The 21052-nt window shown below is 37.6% G+C and overlaps 1 protein-coding gene and 1 non-coding gene across 7 annotated transcripts in view; both read right to left on the bottom strand.

Annotated features, from left to right (window-relative positions):
- Positions 1–2142: 2142 nt before the first annotated feature.
- The window catches only part of TET1 (tet methylcytosine dioxygenase 1), a 125166-nt gene continuing 106256 nt past the window's right edge, over positions 2143–21052 (bottom strand). For 4 of the 6 annotated variants that reach the window (XM_088019834.1, XM_088019836.1, XM_088019833.1 and 1 more), the window contains 5 exons: positions 20656–20742; positions 16638–16727; positions 13929–14066; positions 10749–11097; positions 2143–3766 (listed from right to left, as the gene is read on the bottom strand). In XM_088019834.1, the coding sequence (XP_087875960.1) occupies positions 2754–3766; positions 10749–11097; positions 13929–14066; positions 16638–16727; positions 20656–20742 (1677 nt within the window). In that variant the 3' untranslated portion in view covers positions 2143–2753. The remainder of the gene's footprint in view (positions 3767–10748; positions 11098–13928; positions 14067–16637; positions 16728–20655; positions 20743–21052) is intronic. The other 2 variants (XM_088019837.1, XM_028109680.2) reach the window with 1 other exon arrangement.
- Positions 5377–5483, bottom strand: LOC114214238 (U6 spliceosomal RNA). Its single transcript, XR_003610364.1, has one exon. It is a non-coding gene; the product is annotated as a U6 spliceosomal RNA (small nuclear RNA).

The raw sequence follows: 21052 nt of genomic DNA on the forward strand, positions 1-21052 counted from the left end.
GCATACAGTCACAATGCTGGAGAACATTGAATAAGCATGAGCTTTTAAAAAGAAAAAAAATCACAGGGCAGACAATGGGATGGTAAACTGTTAATTGAAACTTAAGAAGTAGAGTCCAACAAAGTAGGAATCACATGTGGTTCCCACCATGGGGTTATCAGTTGAGGCAGGACATTAATGGCGTTAATTATAATAATGGAATGGAAACATTTTAGTTGAGCAGGGATATTTTTATGCACTGGCTTTGGGCAACTGCAGCCAACTTCACAAATCCCAGTATTCCCTTAAATAACACTGGCGCTTCAAGATCAGTTGCCAAGAAACTTACTCAAAGTTAGTGACACTGATTTGAACTGTGGCAGATATATTACAACTGACTCTTTTGTTTTTTTCAATTTTAAATAGATTCCGTGCCCAGTGTGGGGCTCGAACTCACGACCCTGAGATTAAGATTCACGTGCTCTACCAACTGGGCCAGCCAGGCACCCCTACAATGGATTTTTTTTTGAAGGAAATTTGCTGTTTCTGTGAAAAACACTGATAAAAGCATCTTTAGAATTTCAATTCTTCACGTTTACTGTGTCATGGGTAGCAGTTCAAAGAAAAACAAAAGCTATATTTAAATTCTGCAGACATTCAGTACGTGTTGAATGGAAGGAAGATGGGTGGATGGATAAAGGGTCTTAAAACTTGATTCATTAAATCTGGTGAGGAGATAATTTCTAGTGGAAGCTAAGGCCTAATATCTAAAACGAAATATCACAAGGGTGTATTCCTGATAGTCTAATACTAGTAAATATCTTATCAAAGCAGCTGAAATAATAAACAATCACTTATTTATATACTTATAAGAAACCTTAGGCTCACAAAAATATGTTTTAAAACGGAAATCTAAGGCACACAAAATACTAAAACAAGTCAATGAATCACCCTATTTTACATATTCAAGAAGCAGAAATCTACTTGTACAAGATGATGGTCTACCAATGGATATTTGTTATATACAATCCCTTCATATTCCTTTACTTGGATTAGTCAAAAGCTTGAAACTGATACTTTGCACCATATATTATTTTAATATAAGTTACAATGAGTTTTTCTTTAGAGCTTGCTGGAACTGTTTGCTTTTGCACCAAAATTGTTGAGTGTTAGCAGTTGTGGGCTTCCTATGGCATTTCCAAGGGAGAAGCACCATTATTTAGGTTTTCCACACTCCCAAGGTATCTGACACTTTGAATGTTATAGCACCTCTGCATTTTAATAGAATCAAGTATTTCACTGAAATTTCATGCTCTAAACATTTTGTTTGGGCAATACCTTTTGTTTTGCTATAAAATGAGCCAATAAGTAATGGGAAAAAATACGGGAGGGCTAACATAAATGAAATGCCTATTTTCCTGTTACCTAGAACACAGGCAATTACCAGAGAAGATGAGTATTTATTTCCCTAAAACTAATTCGCTTAGATAAACTACTCTGGATTAGCTCTTAATGGGCAAAACCGTATTTAGATTACCACTCCTACTGTTTGGGATGTGTGGATGTGTGACGACAATAGGGGATTTGTTTTCAAAAGATTTCTATGGCAATTTTATTCTAATTCTGTACCAGAATGACTTTCAGAACAAATAAGACAATTTGGGATGGGTAGGGTTCTTGCTACTTAATTTTTATATTTTATCACCTTGAAACGTTAGAAGCATTTGACTCTTCTGAATCCTACAATGTCCCATCTCCTTTTGCAAAAACCTTTCATGATGACATTGAGAAAGCTGGGGTGAAAGTAAAATCGGAGCCACTGTTGCTTGATAAATCAGAAGAGACCACTCTTACTTAGTTCCAAATAAAATGTTAATCGACATTGGTGATATGCTTCCTAATTCCGATTTTAGAGAAAATTAACAATTTTTGCATGTTCTAACTATTTTATATAAGTAGCTAATATCTGCATGAGAAAGGACACATTTAAAAAAAAAAACAAATCATATACATGATTAGAATACATATTGCAGTTAACAAGATGGAACTCTACACAGCAAGAATAAATGATTTCTCTTGTATGCAAATATGCACAAACAATAGACAATAAGATTCTTATACTATACTATTTCAAGTTACTTTTAAAAATAGAAAGTGCTTTTAAAATATATATTTACAATTTATGAACAGCCTCCAACCATTATTAACAATAATGAATTATTTTATACAGGAGAGATATCTTGAGAGAGAAAACATTTCATTGGTTTATTTCAAAGGAATATGCCGATTTTCTAGCAATGATTGGAAGATGTTGGAACGATGGCACCATGAAATAATAATGCAGCTTATTTTTAACTGTTGATGTGGGTAAGCACCAGGAGCTGTGTAGAGTTAACACTGTGTCTTGATTTTACATCATAGCACATGAACCTGTTAAAATCCTCTAAAAATGACTCTTGTTTCATAGTAAACAGACTTAATTTAAAGCACCAAACTGAGTGATTCTATCAAGGTTAACACCTAACCAAAACATTTCTTTATGTATTTAAAACTATAAAACTTTTATTTTTGCTTAAAATGTGCACCTTCTACCAATTGTCAAAATATAGTCACAGTTAAGAAATACCCACCCTATTTTTGTTTTTGTTTTTTTTTTACCTCAGCCTTCAAATGGGTGAGATGAAGATAAGTAAACGACAACATGACTTTCTTTTAACAGCACCTTGAAAAAATACACTGCACTAGCAAAGGCATTAAGAAGGGGAGAAAAGCCTTCAGACCCAATGGTTATAGGGTCCTGCAACATGTGTGAGAGCATAAGGGGACACGGTGACAATATTGTCATGGGTTAATGTTAACGCTTTATGAGAAGGAATTTGGTTCAACTCATTAACTTCAGGGGACAGTTTGGGACCCTCATTAGCTGCCTGGTCTTTCTGCTCCGAGGCCTTAATTTTCTTATTCTTAGCTTCTTTAGCCTCAAACTTAATTTTGTTCAGTTCAAAACCATGTTGGGGCTTATTCAGGTTTTTGTGCTGGTAGAAAACAAGGGAGAGGCGTGTGGGGTGATTCCGGTTTGGGTGTTCGACAGGAGTGGTTGCATGAAGCTCTCGCCGGGCACACTCGATCAAAACGGAGCCATGGGCAGGCGCAATTGCCACCCCACCAATGTTGGCATCCAAGAAGATGTGCTCACTGTCTGACCAATACTCATCGATGTGGGGCAGTTTCTCCTCAGTGGGTGACAGGGGGTCGTCTGAGAGGGGGTCATCAGATAGAGGCTCATCTGCGTCAGAATGCTGCTCATCTTCTTCCACCAGAGAGGAAGCCAGGTCATGAGGAGAGGTGGTAAATGGGAGTTGCTGGTTTGGATGATTAGAAGGTAGCTGTTCAGACGGACCAATGGGAGGCTCAGAATAAACCAGGGTATCTGTCATGGGAGTCGACAAGGTGGGAAGAGAAACCACGTCGCCAGGCTGTGCAATTCCAGTGCATTCCCCTGCAGCTGCATTAGCACCACTGTGTCTCGCAGAAGGCACTGTGCAGTGGGGATTGCTGTTTCTTTCTGAAAACCCGTACGGAACTGACGCATCATTCTTAAGAGGAGCTGTTGTGGCCGACGCAGTCTTAGGGGACCAGGAGAAACCTGGAGATATGTTTGCCTCTTTCAATGTGTGAGGAATGGATGGGGTCAATGAGTAGGTTTTAGTGTTGTCCGAACCTTTGAAGATAAAATGGGGTTCAGTTTCACTTTTTATTTCAAGTTGCAAGGCTTCAGTTTTATTCCCTAAACAGAGAAAAGGACACCAAATGCGAAGATAAGTACAAACTACTTTTGGGAGTTGTGTTTAAGGAGTATTTTAAAGAGAAATACAAAGGATAATGTAACAAAACATTGGTGATGGCAATGTTGGCCAGTTTCGTTCTATTGACTTTAAGTCAAACACACAAGCAGGCATTAAAAATTGCATGTTGTTTGGTATGCTTTTTCACCCAACAATTTTCCTTAAAGAATTCTTCCCTTTGCAAATAATATAAATAAGCACAAAGATTTAGCCAGAAGACTGTCCATTGTTTAAAATAGTAAGAGATTAGAAACGACCTAGTTGGCTATGAAGTAAATATTAAAATCATACATTGGAATACAATGCAGGTGATAAAATGATGATTTAGGGCAGTATTTCTACCCAAAGAGATGTTTAGATACATTTTAGGTATTGCTGATCTCATTTTCAAAAAAGTAAAAATAATAGTTATCAAGAAAACATCATGACTGGCAAACTCAAGTATTAGGCTAGGGGAAGTCACATAAGAAATTTTAGTTGAAATAAGTCATTTATGACCCTCAAGACCAAGTGCATTTAAGCTTTGTTTCTTTCTTTCTTTTTTTTTTTAAAGATTTTATTTATTTATTTGACAGAGAGAGATACAGCGAGAGAGGGAACACAAGCAGGAGGAGTGGGAGAGGGAGAAGCAGGCTTCCTGCTGAGCAGGGAGCCCGATGTGGGGCTTGATCCCAGGACCCGGGGATCATGACCTGAGCCGAAGCAGATGCTTCATGACTGAGCCACCCAGGCGCCCCTAAGCTTTGTTTCTTTCTCACTAATTAGGTAGATCTTTATTATCACATTGGCTATTATGGGTAATCTATTCTGCCATAACCACACAAACTTCATAGCAAATGGAAACATTCTTCTTGATGGAAACATTTTTCCCGTTTTGAAGTTCTATAACAATTTTTGGGGTGCCTGGGTGGCGCAGTTGGTTAAGCAACTGCCTTCGGCTCAGGTCATGATCCTGGAGTCCCGAGATCGAGTCCTGCATCAGGCTCCCTGCTGAGCAGGGAGTCTGCTTCTCCCTCTGACCCTCCCTCCTCTTGTGTACTCTCTCTATCTCATTCTCTCTCTCAAATAAATAAATAAATAAAATATTAAAAAAATTTTTTTGGAAGTGCAAAAACAGCAGATTTTAGGACAAGAAATAGAAAAAGTGGCCATGTTTTAAAATAATTAACAATATAGGAGAAAACAATGATCTAATTCAAAATAACTGCATATATTGTACACCTGAAACTAATATAACACAATACAACCTGGAGACAGGGTAATTCTTTTTCTCTCTCTCCCTCTTTTTAAACATAGAAAGGTAAATAAAATTTTTAAAACAAATTTTTAAAAAAGACTTATTTATTTGACAGAGAGAGAGAGACACAGCGAGAGAAGGAACACAAGTGGGGGAGTGGAAGAGGGAGAAGCAGGCTTCCCGCTGAGCAGGGAGCCCGACGCGGGGCTTGATCCCAGGACCCTGGGATCACGATCTGGGCCTGAAGGCAGACGCTTAACGACTGAGCCACCCAGGCGCCCCATGTAGATAAAATTTTTAAAAAATTAAATAAAATAAAACATGGAACACTTCATGATTTTGTAGGTCATCCTTGCGCAGGGGCCATGCTAATCTACTCTGTGTCGTTCCAATTTCAGTATATGTGCTGCCGAAGCCAGCACCATGATAACTCTCATTTTCATCTCGCTTTTCCTTTTTTTTTTTTAAAGTAATCTCTACACCCAATGAGGGGCTGAAACTTTCAACCCTGAGATGAAGAGTCTCATGTTCCATTGACTGAGCCAGCCAGGTGTCCCAGTTCTCTCTCTTTTTTTAGGGGGATGGAGAGAGGGGCAAAGGGAGAAACAATCTTAAGTAGGCTCCAGGCCAAGTGCAGAACCGATGCAGGGCTCGATCTCACAACGCTGAGATCATGACCTGAGCCAAAATTAAGAGTCAGAAGCTTAACCGACTGCACCACCCAGGCACCCCGCCAATTCTCATTTTTAAAGAGAACTTGTACACGGAACCCAAGGGGTGGCACATTAAGAAATCTGTGGTTGCATCTATTATAGAGGTTGTCAACAGAATATAAATCATGGGGAGGAAAGATTATAAAGAGTAATGAGTCTTGGGGGGTTGGGAGTAGAAGAAGGAGGAAAAAAAAAAGGAAGGAGTCTTTTACTGAAATGGATAAATCTATATAAAAAAGTTCTTATGGTGGCACCTGGGTGGCTAAGTCGGTTAAGTGTCTGTCGTCAGCTCAGGTTATGATCCCAGGGTCCTGAGATCAAGTCCCACATCGGGTTCCCTGCTCAACAGGGAACTGCTTCTCCCTCTCCCTGCTGCTCGTGCTCTCTCTTGCTCTCTCTCTCTCAAATAAATAAAAACATAAAATCTTAAAAAAAAGAAAAGATAAAAAATAAAAACGTTCTTATGGGTAAGATTACAAAAGGACAAGGGGTTATAAGCCAAATATTGTGGAGAGGGCTACTAACAGGATATATATTACTAAAATCATAGCTTGTGAAGATGGTATTAGGGAATGACACAAAGATGAAAATGATAGGAACACTGTTTACAGGCAGCATGGAACCAGACACGGGCATCTTAAAATAAATCTAAACTAAGTATTTATAAAATGGAGCTAAGAAGCAAAAAGGAATGTTACTTCTCTCTGCCTTGCATCTTCACTATCTATTTACTGAATCTTTCCTAGCATTACATAAATGTCTGCACTGTCATTTCTCTCTCCTTACAAAAAACAAATAAGCCAACTGTCCTTGCAAATATAAAAAAATCAAAGTTAAGGAATACCCTGTAATTCTAATGTTGAGTATAAATTCAAGATGTCTTTTTTTCTTTGGACTCCCCGGAGACATGGCTGAATTTATATATGGGGCAGGATTATATAAGATGAGCCTAGAACATCTTGTCAGAACAGAAGCTAAGGAAGCTATCAAAGACAATCGAGGTCATGACAAAAAAGTTCAGAAGCCAGCATGATGGGTTTCTACTGATCAAAGATGGGACAATTTGAGGATATTGGTTTCAATTTGAGGATTTTTAAAAGCATTTTCATATTCAATTGGGAAAAAAACCCGCCTATTTAATGTGCACTGAAATATAAACTATAAATAATAATGAAATATAGGGGAACCTGGGTGGCTCAGTCATTAAGCGTCTGCCTTCAGCTCAGGTCATAATCCCAGGGTCCTGGGATTGAGCTCCGCATCGGGCTCCCTGCTCAGTGGGAAGCCTGCTTCTCCCTCTCGCACTCCCTCTGCTTGTGTTCCCTCTCTCGCTGTGTCTCTCTGTCAAATAAATAAAATCCTTAAAAAAATAATGAAATATAAATACTGTCAATAAAATAATAACAAAAAATATAAAAAACATGAGATCAAAATGATACTAAATTAAAAAAAAATTGAACACACTGGAAGATGACTAGGAATTAACTTGTATTCTGAAAACTGGTGAGTAAAGTCAAATTGCCAAGCATTTATTCTAATTTCTCTACATGAACCATAACTCATAGTTAACAAGTTATTGGTAAGGACAATATTTCTTTTTTTTTTTTAAGATTTTATTTATTTGTTCAACAGAGAGAGTGAGAGAGCACAAGCAGGGAGAGCAGCAGAGGGAGAGGGAGAAGCAGGCTTCCCGCTGAGCAGGGAGCCTGACACGGGGCTCGATCCCAGGACCCTGAGATCATGACCTGAGCCGAAGGCAGACACTTAACCATCTGAGCCACCCAGGTGCCCCGACAATATTTCTTTTTAAAAGATCAACTAACAAATGGAAAAAGAATGACAGACTTTGTTACTCCTAATGGAATAAAGAATATAGAACATGGATAATAAGTGTTTCTAAAACCATCAGGTAAAAAGGTCATAGGGAACATTATAATCTGTGAATCACGTTGACAACACCTATACCATGGATCAGCCTTAACATCACAAAAAGAGATACCATCAGACACTGTGTTTCCTGATGTGAGGAAACAAGAGTGTAGAAATCAGCCAGTGTCCTTGGCCATAGCAAGTGTTTTTTGTTTTTTGGTTTGTTGTTGTTTTGGTGAGCTCTACATCCAATGTGGGGCTTGAACTCACCATCTTGCCCGAGATCAAGAGTCATATGCTCTACCTACTGAGCCAGTCAGGTGCCCCCATGGTTAAGTGTTTTTAAAAATGAAGCTGAATTCTGGGGCGCCTGGGTGGCTCAGTTGGTTAAGCGACTGCCTTCGGCTCAGGTCATGATCCTGGAGTCCCGGGACTGAGTCCCGCATCGGGCTCCCTGCTCGGCGGGGAGTCTGCTTCTCCCTCTGACCCTCTTCCCTCTCGTGCTCTCTATCTCTTATTCTCTCTCTCAAGTAAATAAATAAAATCTTAAAAAAAAATGAAGCTGAATTCGTCTCTACAAGATAATGGTTTCTGCTATATGTAAAAAAGAAAAAAGAAGGAATAATAGGAAAAGCAAGCTTTAAATGAAAAGTGGTATAGGAGACATATCAACTAACTGTAACGTGTGACCTTGTTTGGATACTGATTTAAACATACCAGATGTCAAAAAAGAAAAACCATTTAGGAGACAAATGGAGCAATCTGAGCACTGAGTGGTATTAAGGCACTATCTGATTTATCTGTTTTGGGTATTGTGGTTCTAAACATTCCTTATCTTTTAGTGACACATACTGATGAAGTAATTGATAATATGATGTGACTTCTGCAATTTATTATCAAAAATTTTGAAGCGGTGGGACCTGGATAAGGATATAGATGAAATAAGAATTATTATGTATTAAAATGTTTTAGGGGCAGCCTGGGTGGCTCAGTCAGTTAAGTGTCCACTCTTGGTTTCAGCTCAGGTCTTGATCTCAGGGTCGTGAGTTCAAGCCCCATGTTGGGCTCCACACTGGGTGTGGAGGCTGCTTTTAAAGAAATTAATTAATTAAATAAAATAAATTTTTAAAATTAAAAAATGTTTTAAATTTGGAGCATAAGAAGGAAGTGGGATTCATTATTCACTCACTTTGTACCTTTAAAAATTTTTCCATTTCAGAAAAAAACCTCTCAGCCCTGTAAACATCACTGCATTCAACTGATCCCCTTTACAGCCAACCACAAGAATTTCTCCATTTCTCTCCCATTTCCCTATCAATCTACTTCATTCATTCTCACTATTGAGTCTGCTCAAGTAGGACCTCTGGTAGCCCACAAAACTCATGGTGAAATTTCAATTTTCATCTCACTTGACACAGAGCAGTAGTTGACATGGTTGATCCCTCCCCTCCTTGAAACACTACATACAGTGTTGGGGTTTCACTCCTACCTCACCAGACCTTCCAAGTCTCTCTTGCTGATTCTTCATCTCTGAAGCCTGTACGTTTTGGGAATTCCTAGGATTTGTCCTTCTAGCTCCTTTAGTGTCTCTGTGATTTCATTCACTCTCAGGCTTTTAAATACCATCTCTATGCAGCTGACTTCCTAAATCATACCTCGAGCCTACAGTTGTCTGACAGGTGTCTTGAAATTGACATGTCCAAAAGTGAGCTTCTGATCTCCCTCTGTATCTTTACAAATCTATTTTTCTCTCCCCCTTTCTCATAAATTTTGGTGATTTCCCCATCTTTCCAGTTTCTTCAGACCAACATCAGGATAAACACTCACACTTCTTTTTTGGTCCACATTCCATATTTAGGAGAAATCTTGTTGACTCTACTTTGAAAACATCCAGGACCAGATATTTCTCACGTCCTTCTCATTAGTCAATCTGGACCAAGCTCCATCACCTCTCTCCTGAGCTGTTAGGATAGCCTCTATACCATTGCCCTACTTTTCTGTTCTCTGCCTACTATTTTCTAGTTTCAATCCAGTCAGCAGAATGTTAGGTTTCAGTCAGGTTATAATCCTTCTCTATTCTTTTTTAAGGATTTCATTTTTATGTAATCTCTACACCCAACGTGGGGCTCGAACTTAAAACCCAGAGATCAAAAGTCACATGCTCCACCAACCGAACCAACCAGATGCCCCAGCCCTTCTCGATTCTGAAATATCCAGTAAACTTCCTCTCACTCAATAAAGGCCAATGTCTTTATAGCAGTCAACAAAGCCTCGGATGAACAGCTCAGAGACCCCTCTTCCCTCTCCGATCTACCTCCTACTCTTCTCCCCATTTCATGCTCGGCTTCAGCCACACTGGCCTCCTTGCTTGCCTCAAGTATTCTTGCCTCCTGACCTTTACATTTGCCATTTACTCTGCCTGGAACGCTATTTCTCCAAATAAAAATACTCATGATCTCATTGCTTTGGGGCCTTGACTCAAATGCCTCATTCTCAGCAAATCGCTCTCTGGCAACCACATTCAAATGGTTTTCTTGCACAGCACTCCCTCTCCTCTTCCACCACTACATTTCCAACACACACAACCACAAAAAGGGGTGCCCGGTAATACCTGTCGACTGCCTTACTTAAAATGATGCTAAACTTGAGTGAGGAAGACTTCAAGGAAGCAATGTCATTTCCCATAAGCCAAGACGGAGCTGGGCTTCGAAACAGATGGGGAACAAACAATAAAAACATGTTTAAAAAAACAAAACACCATAAATAGAAAAAATACCATGAAATACTGACGGGCCACTCTCTTGTTGACTTTGAGTTTTGGCAATTATGGAGAAATTTTGTATTGGAATGTAGTCAGTGTCTTATTTTGAACTCTAAACCAACCTATATTAAAAACAAAGGAGACTTAAGAACAATTATCTAACTGAATTGATATCTGATCAAAAGTTGGGTTCTTTTTTCTTTCTTTCTTTTTTCCCCAGAATGCCTCATTCCTAAGAGAGCCGCAAAGATAAAGGAGAGGGGAAATAAGGTGCAAAGGCCAGTCCCAACCCTTCGGCCAATGGAAGTTGTGCACAGAAAGTCAGCAGTGTCCACAGGCCTCACCTAAAAGCGGTAGCGATGAAGCCTTGCTATTGTTTGTTGTCGAGTTATTCTTGCGCTTGATCCGAGGAATGAATTTCTTCTCCACAGCTCTTATCTTATGTGCGAGAACTTCTGTCATCATTGCTGCCCTCTTCTTCCCGGAACGAGGAACTGGCTGAGTAAAACGCGTTCTTTTTTTACGGCGGGGTGCGAGCACCTCAATGGCCCCAGATTGGATCTTGGCTTCCATTCCTTCACTAGAGCCAAACTCATCTGTGTCTGAGAGTTTGTAGAGCGGTAGCACATGCAGCTGCTCATCCTGAGGGATAACCCCCAAGGAGCGGTTATCTTCTCTTGTTAAAGTACAAACCTGACAGAAAGAAAACATGAAATAGGTCCTGCACATTCATCGCAGTTATTTCTACCTACTAATTGTTGCCATTGTCAAAAGGATTTTTCTGTTTTCCATTGGTTACTGCTGGTATAGTCATTTTGGATAAATAATACATATCAAGCCACTCAACATGCTTCAATTCTAGTAATTTATCAACTGTTTGTAAGCAGACCAGTATAATTTTGAGTTGATCTTATAAGTCAATAACATTATACTTGTTTATGTATTTTATAGTATTTTTTAAAAGTAAATTCTATCCCCAGTGTGGGGCTCAAACTCAGGACAGAGAGATCAAGTCACATGCTATTCCAACTAGCCAGCCAGGCACCCCAAAACTCCTATATTTTAAATAGTAAGCCTTTTGTTACATTCCATTTTACTTCATTGCCTAAGTTAGGGAATATCTACTGGATTGTCCACAGCGTTCATATAAAATATTAAGAAGACATTATTTTAGCCTATATATTTCCCTATTTCTTAAATAATGTCACATTCTTTGGGTAGAGGGGGGATTAATTAGGAAGAATTTTCTAATTTGTTCTGTTTTCCTTTAGGATTTCTTCACTTCTGCTTATAAGTGGAATTTATCTATAGATATACAGATTTTTTTTTCCTGCCCCCCCCAGGGTGATTTTTTTCTTCGCTAAATGCACTGAACAGATATTAATGAAGTAAATGAAGCACAAGAGGTTTCTCTCTAGCAGGACTTATATTCTAATAGTTTTATTTTTAAATTGATTTTTTATTATTTTTAAAAATTATTTTTAAAAATTCTAACAGTTTTTAAAAATTAAACGTTTCATTTTCATAAATTTTCTCTTTCTGCTTGATGTTACTTCTATTCTGGCTAGGAACATACCAGTAAGTTACCTACCTTTCTTTTGCATGTGAAGTAAGACATCTGAAGAAAATTCTGTCTTGAATATAACCTATCTCAGTCCTTCTCCTGACTTTAAAAGTTATTTTTATTCATTGTAGAGAAATAAAACTACAGAACTACATACAGGAAATTCCTGACTTTGATACCTAATATTCATATTTTTCTTCATGGATTAGTATCTTAGTGGTAATTTTCAAGGGTCATTAAAGAGCCACCAAAAGTATATCCAATGGTTTCATTATTTTTTTTTAAGATTTTATTTATTTATTTGACAGAGAGAGATAGCAAGAGAAGGAACACAAGCAGGGGGAGAGGGAGAGGGAGAAGCAGGCCTCCCACCAAGCAGGGAGCCCGATGCGGGTCTTGATCCCGGGACCCTGAGATCATGACCTGAGCTGAAGGCAGACGCTTAACGAATGAGCCACCCAGGCGCCGCGCATGGTTTCATTATTTTTATTAAAAACATCTCTCCAGAGATAAGGGCTCTTTCTAAGACAGTAGGCTGGAGAGAAAGAAAACTGCCTGATTGTAAGCTCGATAGACTTGATGATACAGATGGGAAAGTAAGATAAGCTTAAAGTTTTAAAAATCACAGTATTTTCTCAATATTTATAGTCACATTTACCAGCAAGACTTGAAATACTGAGCTCTCTTGGGTGTTATTTGTCAGTAATTTTAAAGTAATCGTGTTAAAAATTAGACTCTTCCACCAATAAATGTTTAATCAATTTCTTTGTTCACAGGGAGATTAAGAAGGGGACAAGGAGTAGATATGAGAAGCATAATTAGAAGGACTAAGGCAGCAGACAGGGTGAAAAGAGAATTGGCAGCTGAATTTGGAGAACTCAGGGTTTCAGAGATGGAGAAATTTGGAGTTATGTCAAGTTCTGGGTATAAGCCTCATGGCTTGAATAAGAGCAGTGGAGAAGAGGCAGCACTGAATAATACACAGAAGCACGAGAGAAGTGGAACCAAAAATTTAGTTCGATTCTGAACCTAATTCAGCCTGATCACAGATAGTTTGTAATGAAGCAAATCAGGTAAAACATACTAGCCACGCAATGACAATGAACCACACTCCGGCCAAGATTCATCTGGACAGATTTATAATATCATTGATCTCAAAGACTTCACTGATCAACAACAGTGGACAAGGAAGATTAAGAAAAAAGAAAAAAAAGGCTCCTTAATCTATCACTCACAGACTTATTGGCCAAACAAGAAAGGCAGGCTGCCTTTTGATGGATTAGATTGTGTACTTTCAGGAACCTGCAGCTATCTTTCTTATATGGGGCCAAAAAAACAGACTGGTGTAGTGCAAAAATAGAGCGGAATGTTTTACCAGGTGAGAAGACAATTACTGGAAGCAAAACCCATTCCACTTACAAAAGGACCATTGCATGATTCTCCCCACGGTCTTTTACCTAATTTAAACATCTCTTGATTGACTTCACGCTATGCGCATGTAATTCTTTCTATGGCTGTAAATCTAAGTGTGCACACCTAAATGCAAATATTTCTGACAATTCTGGAATACTAACATAACTTTATACATATATAGTGGCACAAAAAAGATGATACATTTGGCCTAGTTCCTTCACAAAAACCCTGAGGTACACAGAAGGCAAAAAACAAAAACAAAAAATAGTAAGTTGCTTAACTTCCTACCTACCAGTTTGATGGCATAGAATTGTACTCCTACTTCCTAGCAAATGCACCACTATGATTCAAGACTTTGAACAAAATATTTAAGGCCAGTTCTGTAAGTTTGTGCAAGTATATCAACAATAATTTAAATACCATTGATATTATAAACTATGTGGGACAGAACATAAAATAGGATTTTTAACAATCATCGTATTTCAGGACCTCAGCCTAAGCACACAGCGATGGACCGTTTAGAATCAAAAGCCACCCAGGTACATACCACAGTGCTTCCATTATTCATGTTGTGAATGTCCCTGTGGGGATGGGCACAGAAGTCTAGGCAAGCAGTGACCCCAGAGAACGGACGACCTTCTTTGCTGCCAAGCCGACATTCTCGGGCAACATGTTCATATTCTACCTAAAAAGAGAAATGTATGGCACAAAGTTTTAAGAGCCAGAAAGAATCTCCTTTAGTAAGGAGTAAAAATCACTTCCTGACCAAGTTCTTAAACTAATTATACATTGTAAGTCAGAGATTTCTGACTATAGTATGGTAAAGTAGCGGATGGGTAGTTCAGTAACATTCAGGAGGAAAAGTCTAGGAGGATAGCAAGTAAAGTTGACAGTGACTGGCTGTGACTGATGGTAGGCTGACAACAATACCTGTTGGAGGTGAATATTGAGCAAACCAAGCCTAAATTATCCCTGGAGAAAGACAGACTACTACAGTGCATGAAGCACATGTGAAGTTTTCAATGTCTATAAAAAGTAGGTAAACATATATACATATGTTCATGAGCCAATATAGAATTTAGGACTCTTTTTAAAACCAAAGTTTAGCAAAAATGAAGGGGGGGAATTGGAGGGGGAGATGAACCATGAGAGACTATGGACTCTGAGAAACAAACTGAGGGTTCTAGAGGGGAGGGGGTGGGGGGATGGGTTAGCCTGGTGATGGGTATTAAAGAGGGCACATTCTGCATGGAGCGCTGGGTGTTATACGCAAACAATGAATCATGGAACACTACATCAGAAACTAATGATGTAATGTATGGTGACTAACATAACATAATACAATGAAAAAAAAAAAACAACAAAAAACCCCAAAGGTTAGCAATTAACAGAGAGCATGCTATTCATGATAATACAAATGAAGATTGAAGAAATCTAGATCTCTGGTTATGTTTTAAAATAAAAAGATCATTACACACCTATTTTCTATCTTTTTAAAACCAAAGGTTAGCAATTAACAGCATGCTATTCGTGATAATACAAATAAAGATTGAAGAAATCTAGATCTCTGGTTGTGTTTAAAATAAAAAGATCATTATACACTTATTTTCTACTTTGTGATGACTGCATACATATACAGTCTTGCACAATGACTGCCACAATTAGGTTAGTTCACACCTCAATTCCTTCACATAGTGAGGATTATTTTGTGCGTGTTGTGGTAACACTTAAGGTCTCTTAAAAATTTTTTGAGTCTATGATAGAGTACTGTTAATTATATTCCCCATGCTGTGCAACAGATGCCCAAATGTTATTTATCTTATGGCTAGGAGCCTGTACCCCCTGACCTTCATCTCCTCATTTCCCACACCCCTTATATATATATTTTTTATTTATTTATTTTTTTTTTTCAAAGATTTTTTTTATTTATTTGAGAGAGAGAGAATGAGAGATAGAGAGCACGAGAGGGAAGAGGGTCAGAGGGAGAAGCAGACTTCCTGCTGAGCAGGGAGCCCGATGTGGGACTCGATCCCAGGACTCCAGGATCATGACCTGAGCCAAAGGCAGTCGCTTAACCAACTGAGCCACCCAGGCGCCCTTATATATATATTTTTTAAAGATTTATTTATTTTATTTGAGAGAGTGAGAATGAGAGAGAGAGAGAGAGTACATGAGAGGTGGGGAGGGTTAGAGGGAGAAGCAGGCTCCTCGCTGAGCAGGGAGCCCGATGCGGGACTCGATCCCGGGACTCTAGGATCATGACCTGAGCCGAAGGCAGTCGCTTAACCAACTGAGCCACCCAGGCGCCCCCCTCATATATTTTCTTGATGATGTCCTTTGAAGCACAAAATTGCAAAATTTTGACAACCTTTTTTTCCTTATTTTTATTTTTGGATTGTCTATTGCTAGTATGTAGAAAAACAATGACTTTGCATATTGATCTTGTATCCTGAAACCTTGCTAAACTCACTGATTAGCTCAAATAGTGAGTGTGTACGTATGTGTATCCCTCAGTAGTTTCCACACATAGGAACATACAGTTGGCTAGTAGAGATCATTTTATCTCCTTTTTTACTCTGAATTTCTCCAACTTGCTCTTAATAGAACCTCTGGCAAAATGTTTAATAGAAATGGAGAGTAGATATTGTCTTGTTCCTGATAGTAAGCAAAAATGTTTTAGTCTTTATCGTAATTATGATACTATCTATGGGGTTTGGTAGATGTCCTTTATCAGGCTGAAGCAATTCCCTTCTATTGCTATTTTGTTAACTGTTTTTATCATGAAAGTGGTGGATTTTGTCAAATGTCTTCCATCTATGGGGAGATCATGTGTTTTTTGTCATTTGTTCTATTAATGTAGTTAGTATGCTACATTGATTAATTTTCTTGTGTTGAACCAATCGTGCATTCCTGTTTCATAAATTAAAATTTCTAGAATTAATTACAATTCTGTCACTCTGGAGTTTTAATTCAATTCTCATAATAGGAAGTGATAACTTTTTAATTAAAAACAAATATTTTTAAAGTAATACCTACACCCAACATGGGCCTCAAACTCATGACCCTGAGATCAAGAGTTGCATGCTCTACCAACTGAGCCAGCCAGGCACATCCAGGCTGGATAATTTTTTAAGCTGTTCTGTAAAAACAGATAAACACTCAAGTTCAGATCTGAAGGTTTTCTATTAATAATGATGTTGCTTATATAGAAATTTCAACCATGTTTAAGAGCACTGTATATGGTCCCCAAACGTACCTGGTTTTGGTAAGCAACTGGAGCATACTGCTTATAAATTGGAGCTAATCGTGTAGCCAAACTCTGTAAATTATCTTCAAGGTTTTTTTCCTACAGGAAAAGACAGTCCATAAAAGTTGTTTCATAATGACATGAGTTTTAGGTATGAAAACGAATCATAAATCATTGCTGATATGTGGTTGATGCACAACTCATACTTACCCTAATAAAAGAACTACCATAGAAAATCACATGGATTGATTCTTAAAAAATGTGAACTACTGGTCATTATTATGCTTTAATTTAGTCTTTGAAATTCAAGTTCTATGTTATAAGCTAATTAGAAATCTAAATGGTGTTAGAGGTAAAGTGCTCATGTTGATAAATAGAAGAACCCTATTTTATATTTATTCAGTAGTATTGGGCACTTGAAATAAATCAAGACAGGGCTCCTAGTGGCAAGAGGAGATGTTGAAGTAAAGAACTCTGACACAGCGCAACAAGTTTCTATAACGGAAGTGGGAGAACAACAAACATAAGGCGCATACTACATATCAGGTTCTGTGCTAACAGCTTCAATAATAGGTAAGTGGGCAACTGGTTGTCTAAAGCTAGTATTTTCTTTTTCACATTATAATGGTTACAAATTGTGGAAGATGTGGTGGGACACCATAAAAAGAGTCTAGACTGCTACTGATGGTAGAAACATGTAAGACCTTTTTTTCAAGGAGAACAGGCATGACAAATGTCTCTATTCAAAATATCACTGAAGCTTCAGGTCAGGTTGTGATCTCAAGGTTTTGAGTTTGAGCCCCGAGTTGAGTGGAGATCTCAGAGCTAAGACAGTTTGAGACTATCCTCCACCCTGCTTACGCTCTCTGTCTCTTTCTCTAAAATAAATAAATAAAATCTTTTAAAAAAATCACTGAAGACAGTATAATGTATGCAGCAGAAGGCAGACTTTGGAAACAATTGATGAAAGACAACTGTAATAATTTTTGGGAGAGGACTGTATCCTAAATCAAATCAAAGAACTGATAAATGATCAGTCACATCCAAGGAAGACTATCAAAGGGGAACTGAGAGGAAGGATGAAGGAGAGACTTCGGAAGGCTCCATGCTTCTGCTTCATTTGAGATCTGGTGGATTCCAAGAACACAGAAAGAAGATCTTCATGTGGATTAGTTCACTTCTGATATTCATCAGATTGTTAATAAAGCCAAAGCCACACACAGTGTAGACATAGGCAGTTAATTCTTGAGCACATTTAACAAACCCCAATTTGGGCAACTATAAAACATCAGTGATCACTCTTTTGGTTTCCTAATGATTTAGGTTGATGCTTTCATTGAAAAAGAAATTTATGTATATCAGGTCTATATATAGATTACTGTGTCCCTTTCATCTGTCTTACTTATGTATCTGATACTTTAAAATATAGTTTCATAAATATAGTCAGGAAAGTCAGGACCCTACTTTAAAAACACTTCCTGGCTATACTCACCCATTATTTCATTTATCTGGGGAAAACTTACAATTGTGATTTAAGTACCTACCAAAAAGATTTTGATTGTTTTCTAACACCTAAAATATTTAGGTAGAGTAGATAATTGTGTTGCACTGCTAGGAGGTTACGAATTATCTGGTATCAGAAGTCAAAGACTGAGTAATTGGTCATCATGAAATATCTCATTTACAGTGTAGAGATGTTGAAATAAAGTAGGCACATAGAAAAAAAATCCAATAAAGCTTTATAGCTGACCACAGGTATCATTTTACAATTTTAAGTCTCATTATACATAATGCAAAAATTTTGATTTTCTAATTGTTTCATTAGAATGAATGTGTGTGTCAGATATAGAGGTTTCTTCTTATCAGATCTTTACCTATTGGGGCTCAAGCCTACATTCCTCTGCTCTTCTCATCCTACACCTGATCTCTAGGACTGTCTTATACCCATGTCTGTGGCTATAATTACTACCTGGACCACAAATCACACTTGAGTTTCAGATTCTTCTCCATTTTCTTATTTGAGACTTATTTGAGAGAGAGAGAGAGATAGAGAGAGAACGTGAATTGGGGAAGAGGCAGAGGGAGAGAATCTTCTAGGAGACTCCCTACTCAGTGTGGAGTCCCACGTGGGGTTCGATCTCGAGACCTAGGAGATCACGACTTGAGCCAAAACTAAGAGTGTGACACTTGTACCCACTAAGCCACCCCGGTGCTCCCAGATTCTTATTATTGACCTGACATTCGCACTTGGATTTTATAGAAATCTCTCACCTAGTGGCTCCAGAATGAATCCATAATCTGCCCTTTTGAAACTGGGTTCTATTTCCATGTACCTTATATCAAGTGATAACACTACGATCTAATAATTAAAACCTTTCCAGACTAACAACTGCCCACCATTTCTTCTGTCACAACCATATTCCAAGTTACAATGATCCCTTCTCTGGACTATTCTTAAGGCTAGCTCATCTTGCTAAACACACTCTTTACCAACTCCAATCCATTATTCAAAGAGCAACTATAGAGATCTCTTTCAAAGAAAAGTGTAATTGTATCACTTTCATTAAATCCTTTAATGATCTTCCAAAATGGCTGACATCGCATACAAGGTCACTGCATTCACCTTACTCTCCCTTGCCTGCTCTGAGCTTCATCCTGGCCTTCTGTCAGTTTCTGTAATGAGAAATGCTTTTTTCTGTATTATAAGCACCATACAGATGTTATTCAATATTTAAAATGATCATAAACAAAAACTGATCTCATACTCATTAATTATATAATATTCTGTTGTAGAATAAAAATTTAACAGTCATGTAAGTATTACAAATATATTTACATACTGGTAGTTTTATCATATAGTATTTGGAAAGAAAACTTAACTGATTAATTTTAAGGGAGAAGGACATCACATTATCATGTGTTCATATGGTTGAACATAGCACCTTTCCACGATCAGGTGTTTTATATGTCCTTTACTAAATTTTTAAAGTTTTCTCCCTAAAGGTTTAACCCACTTCCTTTTTTAAAAAGTGTTAGCTCTATGCCCAGCGTGGGGCTTGAACTCGACCCCGGATCAGGAGTCACACAATCTACTGACTGAGACAGTCAGGCGCCCCTAACAGACTTATTAGATTTCTTCTAAGGTCCTTGATCTGCAAATGATAGTTCTCTCTGGAATCATTTCCTTGTTTAATTGCAGTAGATGGCAACTCAAGAAAATGCTAAATAATTCTGATTATCTCTGTAAAAGGATGATTATTAATTTGGAGTTTCTTGAAAGATGTTATATTCATTGTATTATAGATATAGTTGGATTCATTCCTGTTTTATTTGTGTTTCCTATTTATCTTGTATTCTAATGATCTTTAAAAATCTTTTGATTGTTTTCTTTTTAAAGATTTTTTCCCCACAATAATTTCAAAATGTAAAAATTCTATTTCTATTCATCTAAAAAATCTTAAAAATAATCTTGCCAAATATATGTTTTTCTGACAACATCTAGAGCAGTGTTTTCCAAGCTGTGGGTCATGACTCATTCGTGGGCCAAGAAATCAGTTCAGTGTAGGTAATAACTAACTTTTGAAAAAAGAAAATGAGAATTTATAAAAAATATTATAGTGAATCATAGTGATCCTCAGCAATAACTAGATTGGATATTAACTGTTTAATATTTTAATATCTTCTCTTACATAGAAGATGAAGTATTATTTTCTGACGGTTTTATTTTAATTATTTACTTGCACATACCATTGGATAGCAGTTTGTAATATAAAATGTTTTTTATTTGTGGTCACAGCTCAAAGTTTGAAAAACACTGATCTTAGTATCTAAATTCTCCCCACTCCAAACAAAGCATAAAACATTACCACACTTAGTTCCTATAGGTGCCCCCCTCCCCCAGTGCCTACCCACCCTTGAGTTGATAAGAGTATGGAATTATACTTATCGGTTGTTATTTTAATTAAAAAAATGTAAGTACTCAACTTATTTAAACTTAACAGTAAGGTTGACTAATTTCTTTGCTCACCATGGCCTCGTGTCCCGGACAGATTGGTTCCGGTTTCATATATCTTCTTTCTGGATTACGTCCTTTAGTAATTCTTTCATAGTAGTTCTGTGGGTAGTAAACTTTCTGAGTCTTTGAAATGTTGGCAAATGGCTTTATTTATTCTTCCTACTTTGGCTGGGTATAAAATTCTAGGTTCTTTTAACAATGATTGTCTCTGGGGTTAGGGGAGAGGAGGAGGGAACCAGGGACAGTTGGAATTTGGGTTGGTAGTTAAAGACTTTACCTAATTTATAGAGAATTTTAAACTATTTACTTATATATATTCTTAGTTTTTTTTCCACTACTTTAAAAATATTTCATTGTTTTACTATTTAGAAAATATTTTAAGGAATGTATTTATAAATTCATTGTGTAA

This window comes from Eumetopias jubatus, unplaced genomic scaffold (genome assembly GCF_037043125.1).
Source record: "Eumetopias jubatus isolate StellerSeaLion01/CBP00866 unplaced genomic scaffold, mEumJub1_p1.0 scaffold_17, whole genome shotgun sequence".
Lineage (NCBI taxonomy): Eukaryota > Metazoa > Chordata > Mammalia > Carnivora > Otariidae > Eumetopias > Eumetopias jubatus.